The following is an 11,653-nucleotide window of genomic DNA, read 5'->3' on the forward strand; positions in this document are numbered from 1 at the left end:
AGTTGAAACTTTGTCACAAATTTCCCTCGTGATTTCGTGCTGCTTCGAGTGTGATGATGAATTACTGATTATTTTCCTCAGTGTTCTTGTCCTCGAGCTTCAGCAGCCGAGGACGTTAACCGGGAAACGTAACTCGGCTCGTCTGAAGCGCGAGGTGTTTTTTTTTTGGGGACTTTAATTCGATTAAGCACTCGGTCTTTATCAGAAAGTCTGGTTATTTGTGTCTCTTGCTCGCTCACACTGGCACTCGGAAAGCTCGGATCTTTTTCTTTAGCGTTTCGCTTTTATGCACTTTGTAACAAAATCCGGCATCGACTTTAAGAGGTGTGTGTTTCGTGCTACCGGTTTACTCTTCGAAAAGGGGGCATTTTTATCCTATAGTGAAGTATTTTACGCTTTATTTAATCACATGAACTCATTTGCATTGGTGGGGTTTTTTAACGTAACATTTTGTTTAAAACGAAAATTTTGGTTTGTACATTGTTTTATTAAATCTGTTTTTTTTTTTTTTTTTGTCAGTTTGTCACTGTGCGTTACGGAACGTCCATATCTCTGGTATTATCATTACTTTTTGCTAAAAGTGTTAAAAGTTAATTACGACCCTTGATTTTTTTTTTTTTTTAACAATTTGAATGGAATTGTCTTTATTTAGTATTATATCAATATCAAGTGACTGTATGTTTAAAAAATTTCCAGTGTAGTTTATCAAACTTTTTTTTTTAATCGTCATGTCCACGCTCGTGTTTTATTTTGTAACTTTTTTTTAAGCTTTTATTTTTATTTTGTGAAGATGTCTCCATCAGCAGCAGCATATCTGAAAAAGCAGAGCATGATGGACGCCGTTGCTGCTTTCGAGCTGTTGCTGGACCTCTTTAACACACACACACACACACACACACACAATGCTGTACACACACGCAGAGTTATTACAGACTCGAGCGCACAGGCGCGAGCGCAGCACGGACCGTCAAACGAAAACTTGTAAAAAGGGCTTTTTTTTCTGTTCCCCGCTCGCAGACACGCCACAGGCATCGCATTCCCAGTTTTGTATAAAAGCTTAGACGAAACAAAGTGTACATTTGATTTTCCTCTTTTGTGTAATTACAGTTAGCTGTTAACGAGATGGAGTTATTATTATTATTGTTATGTGGAAAATAAATGCCTTCGATGAGTACTGAGTGCTCGTGTCCCATTTAAGACACATGCTTCCTGTCTGATGTGTGCGAGATGGGGACGGGACGGGACAGAAGGGAATCGGGACAGTTATTGAGACAAGACTGTAGCGTTAATGAGTCGGTGACTGGGACCGTGACAAGGACAGGCCGGTAAATAAAACAGTGACAGAGACAGACACAGGGCAGTGACAGGGACGGAGACGGGGTGGAGATGGACACGGGATGAAGACGGAAACGGGGCGGTGACTGGGATGGAGACAAATGAGGTGGTGACAGAGAGGGAGACAGACGGGACCTGACGGAGACGGGGTGGTAACAGAGGGAGAAAGATGTGAAGGCGAAAGCGATGGAACAGGGATGGAGACAGAGAGGAGGCAGTGACAGATGGGGTGGTAACTGGAGCAGAGACAGAGATGGGGCAATGACTGGGGTGGAGACAGAAATAGGACAGTGACTGGAGAGGAGACAGAGACAAGGTGGTGACTGAGGCAGAGACAGAGACGGGGCGGAGAGGGACAGGACTGTGACTGGAGCGGAGGCAGAGACGGGGCGGTGACTGGGGTAGAAACAGAGAGACAGAGACGGGGTGGTGACTGGACCAGAGGCAGAGACAGAGACGGGGTGGTGACTGGGGCAGAGGCAGACGGGGCAGAGACAGAGACGGGGCGGAGACTGGGGTGGAGACAGAGGCAGAGACAGAGACGGGGCAGAGACAGAGCTGGGGCAATGACTGGGGCGGAGATGGACGGGGCGGTGACTGGACTGGAGACAGAGACAGACGGGGTGGAGACAGAGGCAGAGACAGAGACAGACGGGGTGGAGACAGAGGCAGAGACAGAGACAGACGGGGTGGAGACAGAGGCAGAGACAGACGGGGTGAAGGCAGAGACAGAGACAGACGGGGTGGAGATAGAGGCAGAGACAGACGGGGTGAAGGCAGAGACAGAGACAGACGGGGTGGAGGCAGAAACAGAGACAGACCGCGTGGAGGCAGAGACAGACAGGGTAGAGACAGGCAGAAACAGAGACAGACAGGGTGGAGGCAGAGGCAGAGACAGAGACAGAGACAGACGGGGTGGAGACAGAGACAGAGACAGAGACAGACGGGGTGGAGACAGAGACAGACAGGGTGGAGACAGAGACAGACGGGGTGGAGACAGAGACAGAGACAGACGGCGTGGAGGCAGAGACAGACAGGGTGGAGACAGACAGAAGGGGTGGAGGTGGAGACAGGCAGAGACAGAGACAGACGGGGTGGAGACAGAGACAGACGGCGTGGAGGCAGAGACAGACAGGGTGGAGACAGAGACAGACGGCGTGGAGGCAGAGACAGACAGGGTGGAGACAGAGACAGAAGGGGTGGAGACAGAGACAGACAGGGTGGAGACAGGCAGAGACAGAGACAGACGGCGTGGAGGCAGAGACAGAGACAGACGGGGTGGAGACAGAGACAGATGGCATGGAGGCAGAGACAGACAGGGTGGAGACAGAGACGGAGACAGAGACAGACGGGGTGGAGACAGAGGCAGAGACAGAGACAGACGGGGTGGAGTCAGAGGCAGAGACAGAGACAGACAGGGTGGAGACAGAGACAGAGACAGACGGGGTGGAGACAGAGGCAGAGACAGAGACAGACAGGGTGGAGACAGAGACGGAGACAGAGACAGACGGGGTGGAGACAGAGGCAGAGACAGAGACAGACGGGGTGGAGTCAGAGGCAGAGACAGACAGGGTGGAGGCAGAGACAGAGACAGACGGCGTGGAGACAGAGACAGAGACAGACGGGGTGGAGACAGAGGCAGAGACTGAAACAGTGACTGATGGGGTGGAGACTAAAAATATTGGAGCTGGAATTGTGCTGGTCTCTGACTCCTCCGTCCATGGGATCTGATTGCTTAGGGGACAGTCTGATCTCTGAATGTGCAATAATCACTTATCAGATCATTTTAGCAGTTCTGTCTCATCCTGCTCACAGCTCTACAGCATGCTGCTGGAGGACGCGTGCGTGTGTGTGTGTGTGTGTGTGTGTGTGTGTGAGATGGATAAGACAGGGGGGGAGTGCAGGGCTAAATCTGTTTAAATCCTTGTTATAGTTATTGTGCTTGCACTTGTTTGAAAGAAAATGTTTTGTATGAGCATTCAGGATGCAGGAGTGCTGTGGGTGTGAAGGGTGTGTAGTGTGTGAAGTGTGTGTGTGTGTGTGTGTGTGTGTGTGCTCATGTTCCTGTGTGAGACGTGTAATATGAAGACTGACCAGCAGGCGTCGCTGTGTGCTCAAAGCACCAACAACCTGTTATACCGAGTCTGCGCAGTGCGCATGCGTGAAACTGAAACGAGAGATGTGTTTGTTCTTTACACATTAAAGCGCTGTAAAACATCAGACAGCAAAAAGATAATGATTTTTTAATGTCTTTCTGTCATTGAAAACGCGGATAATTTGCATATGCATTAAGTTAGTAACATTTACAGGGGATGACAGTATGTACAAACTAACTGCAAAAAATATATATAAGTGGGGTGTGTTCGGAATTTAAATTTATTTAAAAAACATTTCATTCATCATCATCAGCCTATACATGAAATTATTATGTATTTTTATTTTTATTTAACAATGAAAACGCTGCATGTACTTTTTGGCGTTTCCCTGCCCTGACCTGTGTCTGTTGCCAAGCAACAAACCCCGCCTTCCAGCGCTATCATTGGCTACATGCATCCCGCCTCCCTCGCTAGGATTGGCGCACTGAATGCGGAATTATACACTACTAACCAATCGCGTGAGAGCAGGGCGGGATTGCGAGAATACGGGTAGGAAAGCAAGTAAATAAATAACGCACCCGTGGCTGGTTGCCGGGCGACGTCCAGCTTGGAGGCAGTGGGTTTTTCTGGAGAAGGAGGGAAATGAAGGAAATGAGGGGAAATGAGGGAGTGGCAGAAATCCGGAGAAAGAGGAGTAGATGTGGCCACGAGCATGCAGAGGAGCAGCAGATAAATGGGATTAGAGTGAGCAGGATTCAGGAGCCAAGGAAATGAAGGCACCTGATGCTGGAGCTACTTTAAAACACAAGTTATGCGCATCACAACTACTTTTTTTCTTTTTTTTTCCTCTGTGTGCTGCCTGATTTCATCTCCCAAAAGGTAAGTTGATTATTTTTATTCACTTTTTCTTTTTTTTTTTTTTTTAAGATGAAGTTTTGTAAAAGCTTCATATGTCCAGTATTTTCCTCTTTAACACTAATAACTCATTTCTCTATCATTTCTGTATCATTTGTATTCCAGGACAAAGTAGTGATGTTATGAAATCCACCCACAGTTCATGACTGCGACGCGAAGCTCGTTCTCCAGCATGAACTGACTACACGCTGTCGATAATTCCCCATTTGTTTCTGGACGGGAAGTGACCATGGGGGCACTGGGGTGCGTAAACGTGACCAACGGGACGAGTGGTGGTGCTCCGTACCCGCTGCAGGTGTCTCTGGTGGTGCTCGTGGTGCTGCTCATCCTCCTCACGGTGTTCGGTAACGTGTTGGTGGTGATCGCCGTGTTCACGAGCCGAGCCTTGAAGGCTCCACAGAACCTGTTCCTGGTCTCCTTGGCTTCGGCTGACATTTTGGTGGCGACGCTGGTCATGCCGTTCTCACTGGCCAACGAGCTGATGGGTTACTGGTATTTCGGGCAGGCGTGGTGCGAGGTGTACCTGGCGCTGGACGTGTTGTTCTGCACCGCCTCCATCGCGCACCTGTGCGCCATCAGCCTGGACCGCTATTGGTCCATCACGCAAGCTGTGGAGTACAACCTGAAGCGCACGCCGCGCCGCATCAAGTGCATCATCCTCGTCGTGTGGGTCATCGCCGCCGTCATCTCCTTCCCGCCACTCATCACCATGGAGAAGGAGGGAGAGCAAGAGGTGGGGCGTCCCCTGTGCAAGATCAACGAGGACAAGTGGTACATCATCTCGTCCTGCATCGGCTCCTTCTTCCTGCCCTGCGTCATCATGGTGCTCGTTTACATCCGCATCTACCAGATCGCCAAGAGAAGGACCAGAGGAAGAGGAAGAAAAGAGGAAGAGGAAGAACGGAGGAAGAACAATGCTAAAAAGGAGGAGAACGGTGACGGACAATGCCACGAGAAGCTCAACGGCAAGGAGGACGACGACAAGGACAAGGACGACGTCAACGGCGTGGACATGGAGGAGTCGTCCTCGTCCGACCACAAGGACGACCACAACGCTTGCTCCAACAAGAAGAAGCGAGCCAAAGGCAAGACCAAGCTGAGCCAGATCAAACCCGGGGACGAGACGGACAAGCGGTCCACGCGACAGAGCGCCAATCGCGGCCGCTGGAAGGGCCGCCAGAACCGCGAGAAGCGCTTCACCTTCGTCCTGGCCGTCGTCGTTGGCGTCTTCGTCGTCTGCTGGTTTCCTTTCTTCTTCACGTACACTCTGATGGCGCTCTGCGACTCGTGCTGCGTTCCCACCACGCTCTTCAAGTTCTTCTTCTGGTTCGGCTACTGCAACAGCTCGCTCAACCCCATCATCTACACCATCTTCAACCACGACTTCAGGAGGGCTTTCAAAAAGATCCTGTGCCGAGGAGAACGCAGGCTCGTGTGAATCAGACCGAATTCTGGTGTTTTGCTCTTCTACACCGATGTGGGGTCAGCGTGTCATTCTGAACTTTAACCTGTTCTGATTCCCGCGTGTTTTACAGCCAGTACTGAACACGGTGTGCACGCTTACACCATCTACACCATCTACACCATCACCGACGATGATGAGGAAAAAAAGGACAGGCCAAGGACAGGGCAGGAGGGTCGTGTGAATGGGACGCTGCCGCTTGAGTGTTGGAGCTGACGTTGCTCTTTAACACCAGTGTGGGATTCACTTCCCTTTTTGAACTTTAACCTACAATCCATTATGACAAGACAAACACGAGGTCACGTCACTGTGAAAAGAGCAACTTCCCACCGTTTTTTTTTTTTTTTTTTTTTACAGCTTGTACAGAACACAGTGGACTGTGATTTAACGACACAGCATTAGATTTATCTGATTTATTGTGCGCTAACCAGCCAGAGGGGAAGTGTGTACAGTACACAGTAATGCGCGTCGTGCTGTTGAATTATCGGCCCGTGATTTGACACCTGCTTTTGTATTATACATCAATAGAGTGATAAGAAGAAAATGCCCTCCGGTGCTCTGCTCTGTAAATATCACAAATCACACAGTGGGAACCTGCAAGCAAGGCACACACACGCGCACGCTGGTCATTCTCCATAGCGCAAACGTGAGGTGTTTTGTGTGTGTTGATCACATGGCTTGTGTGTGTGTGTGTGTGTGTGTGTTAAATGTGCGTATCATGGATGGTGATGAGGTCTGGGGAACGTCAGAAAATGTGACAAAAGATGTGAACATGAAGTTCCCTTCCTACCAGTTTGATGTTATAGACTCAACAAAAATATGAAATATGAAGAATAAAAACCATGTAGAAAGAAAATCAGATTTTTTTTTTTTAATTGAATTTCGAATGAATAGTCCTAGACTTCTCGTCTCGTGTGTGCTGTCGTGTCGGGTTTTGTAACTTCTCAGACAGAGATTTAGATTTTTCCCCTGAGCACTGAAACATAATCTGTTATGAAATTGTTGATGCTGCTTACCACTACAAATGATCCTGTTTTTTTTTTTCCCCGGAGTAACAATTCACTTAATATGAGCCATTAGGCAAATTGATGTTGAGCCGGTCGTACGTGAACCAAACAGCAACTCGTTTCACAGCAACGCAGGCCTCTTCTCTAGGCTTTATATTTCTCTAAAGGCTGTAAAGGTGAATATATTCATGCTTTAACGGTTACTCTGCTGTAACACACTCGGCTCAGCTCGTGTAGTGATGCACTAATAATTACGGCAGTTTGAAGATAATCAGGCAGTGATCGAAGGTTGTATTTGAAATGAAACTGATTATGAGGTTGAAGTTAAGCATTAATGCATGTTTTTTTTATATATACACCATGTACTAATCGCAGTTGCAGTATTTTGGGGAACAGAATGAATTAAGTTAATTAATTAACTCAGTCCTTCTCTGGTAATCATTCAAAGCTCCTGCTTCTGTAATTTTGTCGCAGGTAAATAAAATGCAGATATGAAGAGAACCCACTTTTTGGAAGAGTACGTGGTGCTTGTGTGGCGCTGCACAACTCCTTTACCGCTTTCATTCATCTACAGTAAACGCTTTGTCCTGCTCAGAGTCACTGTGGTTTAAATTACCAACTAAGTTTGTTAGAAAGTATGGTGGCCAGTACAAACAAAAATGCAGGAGGAGGCGGGAATTGTCAGAATTCCTTTGGGAATGGATTGTTTTGGTTGGGAACAGGCAGGATTGGTCAGGAATTCCTTCAGGAGTAGAGGAGAGGGTCTTTTTGCTCAGAATTCCTTCAGGAGAAAGTGGGACTCTAGAATTCACTTCAATTTCTTTAATTTCTACAGCGCTTTTAGCGATAGACATCGTCACAAAGCAACCTCATGGAAATTCCTTCGGGAGAAAGAGGGATTGGTCAGAATTCCTTTAGGAGTGGGCGGGGCTGGTCAAATGTTTCGCGAGAGCAGGTCAGAATTCCTTCAAGTGAACGAGAGAGTGGAATTTAAAAAAAAAAAAAAACACCTCTAATACAGCCTAGTAACTTTTGCGGCATGTTTTGGATCATTATCCTGCAAACCGAAGTGACTTTAAGTTTAGAGTTTGTTGGTTGGATATTTGGTTTTTATTACTGTTTAGTTTTCAGACTAATGTGTAAGCATCAGTAAAGACCCGCGATCCAGATGGACCCGTAGCCCTGACTGCATCTGACCACGTTTCCCAGAAGAGGAGGTTTGCTTTGGATTGGGGATCCTGCTCTATATCACACTCTCTTTTACTGTGGAACTCTGTCCATTAAAAACTCTGCAGAACTCTACAAGTTTTAATGTAGTTTTTTTATCACACTGTAATCTGATCTGTCTGTTGTTGAGGCTTAGCAGTGGTTTCCATCTTCTGATACATCATCTTGAAAATCATGTCTCACTGACTGGAAACCTCACGGTGGAAGAGGACAATCTTCAGAACTCTATACATTTTAAGCAAACTGTTTTTAATGCTAAATGATTCTGAGATCATTTTTTTGTGGTAATCCTGGAGACATGTGCATCCTGGAGAGTGTTCTTCATCCTGAGTATTTTTTATTTTTTTTTTAGCTTCATGATGACCTGCTTTACTCATGTTTTTTTTTGTCCTGCTGATGAACAACAGTAACAGAACTCAGATGCCACCTCTAGAATCTAGGTCTTGTGGTTAGCTGTTGTACACGAACAAACCGCACACTGACGCACATCTTTTAAAAAAAAAAAAAAAACACCAAGAAAACAAATGTACATTTCTTTTTTGGTCTCCTGAAATAAAGTGAGTGTACTGTACCTGACTGGGGAGCTTATAAAGAATTGTTTTTTCCTGTGGTGCTTCTCATGTCTAGGCTTCTAGGCTAACAAGCTACATTCAAGTGTTTTCCCAGCACTAACACACCTGATTCAGCTCATTAGCTAAATATGAAAGCTCTTTGATGCCCAGCGAATGGGAAAGACAGGAACCTGATAGAGGATTTCTCTAGACAGTAAAGCTCAGATTTAATGATCTGGGATCCATTTGCCTATGAAGAAGTTTTCATTATGATCTGAAGGGCTAAATGTAATCCATTTGTAATTTAATGCTAGCCTAGCTTTCAACCAAAACTGTAGATCAGACAGCATGAAGCAGGATTTATTTGTCATATACTGCACGAGACGCCACCTGTAATTTGTTTTCGCTCTGATCTCACACCAGACTTATGAATCTTTTCGAATCAAGCTACAGCAACTGCTTAACCAACAAAAAAAAACCCATCGGTTTCTTCCTGACATAAACCAAAGCGGGAAAAGACAAAAAAAATCCACTTGGAAAGACTCTAGGAAAAGGTCATGTATGTCAGGTTCACTCGAATACAAACATGTCTTGGCGGCTGAGGCTTGACCGCTGCTCTTGAAGGGATCAGGTTTCAATCCGACCCGCATATTTAGGCCCACAACAGCAGCAGTGTTCCCAGCGATGTATTCCATGCTAGTTAATGAAATGTCTTTGGGCCATTTCTGTTGCATCTCGGTGAAAGGTCAGTATGCCAGTTCGGTATTTTTCTGACTGACTTTCGTTTTGTAGTGATCAGTAAAAAAATATGCTCATGGAGCGAGTTTCGCTTTTCGTACCCTAATGTAGTGCTTCCTAAAATTGGTCTTGTCAGGATCATTGACAATGGCTCCGTCCCCATGGAGAGCCCCGCCATATGGGGGCCTAAACTAATGACATTCTGGGCAGATGTGTGTCTGTGAGCATTTGCGGCCTAACCTGGCTGCCTCACCTACTCGCTTTCCCATCTGTGCTAGCAGTTTGCTTCACTGACATGAAATACATCACTACTGTCAAAATGTTTACCGTTTGGCCCAATTCCAAAATTACGGTTAAATTTAGCCTATAAGCAAAACCAGCCATACGTTTTCCTCGTTTCACTCGCAAGTCATGTAAGCTAGCAAAACAGAGCACAGCTTACGGTGTTAAAATGTTTTAAAGGTGCAAGAGACATTTGTATTTTTATTTCTTAGTAGCGCAATTCACCTGAAAACGTATAGAACGTGATAGAAAATAATCGTTCGAGTATTTGCGTCAACACAAGTGTGTTATGTAGCTGAGAAAACCTGTTGGAAAAGCGTGGTCCGCGACCTTTTTATAGACACGCCCCCAATGCTGCTTTGCTCCGCCTCCATTTCAGTCTGTTCGGAAGGAAATCTGTTTTACTGTGAGCAAAAAACCCACACTTCCAAAAAACTTCATTCTAATTTTACTACATTTCTGGCCATTAACATTGGTGGGGCTTTGCAAAGATGGAGATGTGTATTATTTGTGTAGGTGATGAAGTTGGGCGCTGAATTAGTGAGGCTCCTCCTGGACAGGTCTAAAGCACTGAAATGTTTGAATGGCCAGCCTTACATAAAAGATTTACTCCCTGATTTGTCACTCAGAGAGCCAGGTAAGGTAATGCTTTGGATGAACAAACTAAATAGAAAAGTACATCAAACTCCTGTGCAGCTAATGATGCTAACTAGCTTACAACGGTAGTAGTAATGGTCAGCTGAAAAACCCACGTGAGCTCATTAGAAAGAAAAACAAGACAGCGAAGATGCGTAACCAGTGTCACAGCAGCAAATCAGTATGAGCCGAATTCCACGTGTTTTATAAACTAACTTGGCTATGAAGCGGATGAAGGGTTGAGGGAGATGGCCACCGTAGATTGGCGAGTTCAAGGAGTAAAAAAAAAAAAAGATTTCCAATGTTGTACTTCGTCTGTTTAACCACTAGAGCTCCAATGACTAATACACATTTAAACTGAATCCACCGTCGTAGCCGACACCGACGTACAAATCTAAGCTAGCTAAATAAAACAAACAGAAATATCTTAAGTAGGGCTCTGCATGTGCAAAATAACGAGAAAGTGGTTAAAAAAGGGCAGAAATGTTTAAAATAACCGCTATTGATTGCCACGAGCAATTACAGAGTTTAAGAAGAAACAGATCAGCCTGTAGCCTAGTGCTACTGTTAGCTATTCATTTCAGAGCTCACCTTTTCATTTTACTGCCACGTGATAAAACCCACGACCAAAACTACAAAATGGAAGTTTAAATTCATCTACACAAGCTGTAAGCCACATAAATGTTCAGTTCAGTCAGCAAAATAGAGATCTATTTCGATTCATGGCCAAATACCTCACAGTAACTAGCTAGCAATTTGACGAGCTAGTTGTAAAGCTACACACAAAACTTTCACGACCAGTTCAGCTAAACTAGCTAAAAGGAAACCATCTAACTAGGTTTAAAATGATGTGAAAATTAAAAAAGCGGGTGTGGGAAGAGAGGCTACTGTCCAAAATATCATCTGCAAAAATTAGCGAGACAGATCTTGCTAAGTCAAGCTAGCCTGGCTAGCTGTTTTTAGCTAATCTCTTCACAGCTCAGCACAGAGCACTGCAAAGAAAAAAAAATGCAATATCTTATTTAAAATTCTTCTTATTTCAATACTTTTAAAATGTCCTGCTTTTCTTTTAATCCTTGTACTATCCCTGTTACTGTGAAAATTAAAATATAATATACTGTGTACGCCATATCCACACTGACTGGTGCGATCCGCTAGCTAAAGAAACACGAAACAGAAATATCGTAAACAGGGCTCTGCAACGTGTTAAGAAAAAAAAAGGTAAAAAAAAAACAAAAAAAAAGACAGACACTACTGATTACTAGCTCTTTTATGTTATTCTCGTCAGAACTCAGCACAGACCTTAACCGCATTATTATAAAACATTTAAACATTTCCTGCTTTCCTTGTATTCACGATTGCGTTAGCTCAGTTTTTAAACGACTCGCGGCTTTCAATCCCTGA

The 11,653-nt window shown here is 45.3% G+C and overlaps 2 protein-coding genes across 2 annotated transcripts in view; both read left to right on the forward strand.

Moving 5' to 3' along the window:
• shoc2 (SHOC2 leucine rich repeat scaffold protein) overlaps positions 1-1,174 on the forward strand; it is an 18,667-nt gene extending 17,493 nt beyond the window's left edge. Inside the window, exon 9 of the mRNA XM_026948025.3 lies at positions 1-1,174. This exon is cut by the window's left edge and continues 1,737 nt beyond it. The gene's annotated coding sequence lies outside the window, so the exon portion shown is untranslated.
• A 1,753-nt stretch (positions 1,175-2,927) lies between these two features.
• adra2a (adrenoceptor alpha 2A) lies at positions 2,928-8,618 on the forward strand. Its single transcript, XM_026948026.3, has 2 exons — positions 2,928-4,310; positions 4,452-8,618. Exon 2 carries the CDS (start codon positions 4,576-4,578, stop codon positions 5,782-5,784), a length of 1,209 nt encoding a protein of 402 aa, XP_026803827.1. The 5' UTR covers positions 2,928-4,310; positions 4,452-4,575; the 3' UTR covers positions 5,785-8,618.
• The last annotated feature ends 3,035 nt before the right edge of the window (positions 8,619-11,653 follow it).

The sequence above is a fragment of the Pangasianodon hypophthalmus genome, chromosome 25 (assembly GCF_027358585.1).
Source record: "Pangasianodon hypophthalmus isolate fPanHyp1 chromosome 25, fPanHyp1.pri, whole genome shotgun sequence".
NCBI lineage: Eukaryota > Metazoa > Chordata > Actinopteri > Siluriformes > Pangasiidae > Pangasianodon > Pangasianodon hypophthalmus.

Excerpts from the sequence above, each read along its gene's own strand:
- adra2a (XM_026948026.3), top strand. The coding sequence starts at position 4,576 with ATGGGGGCACTGGGGTGCGTAAACGTGACCAACGGGACGAGTGGTGGT.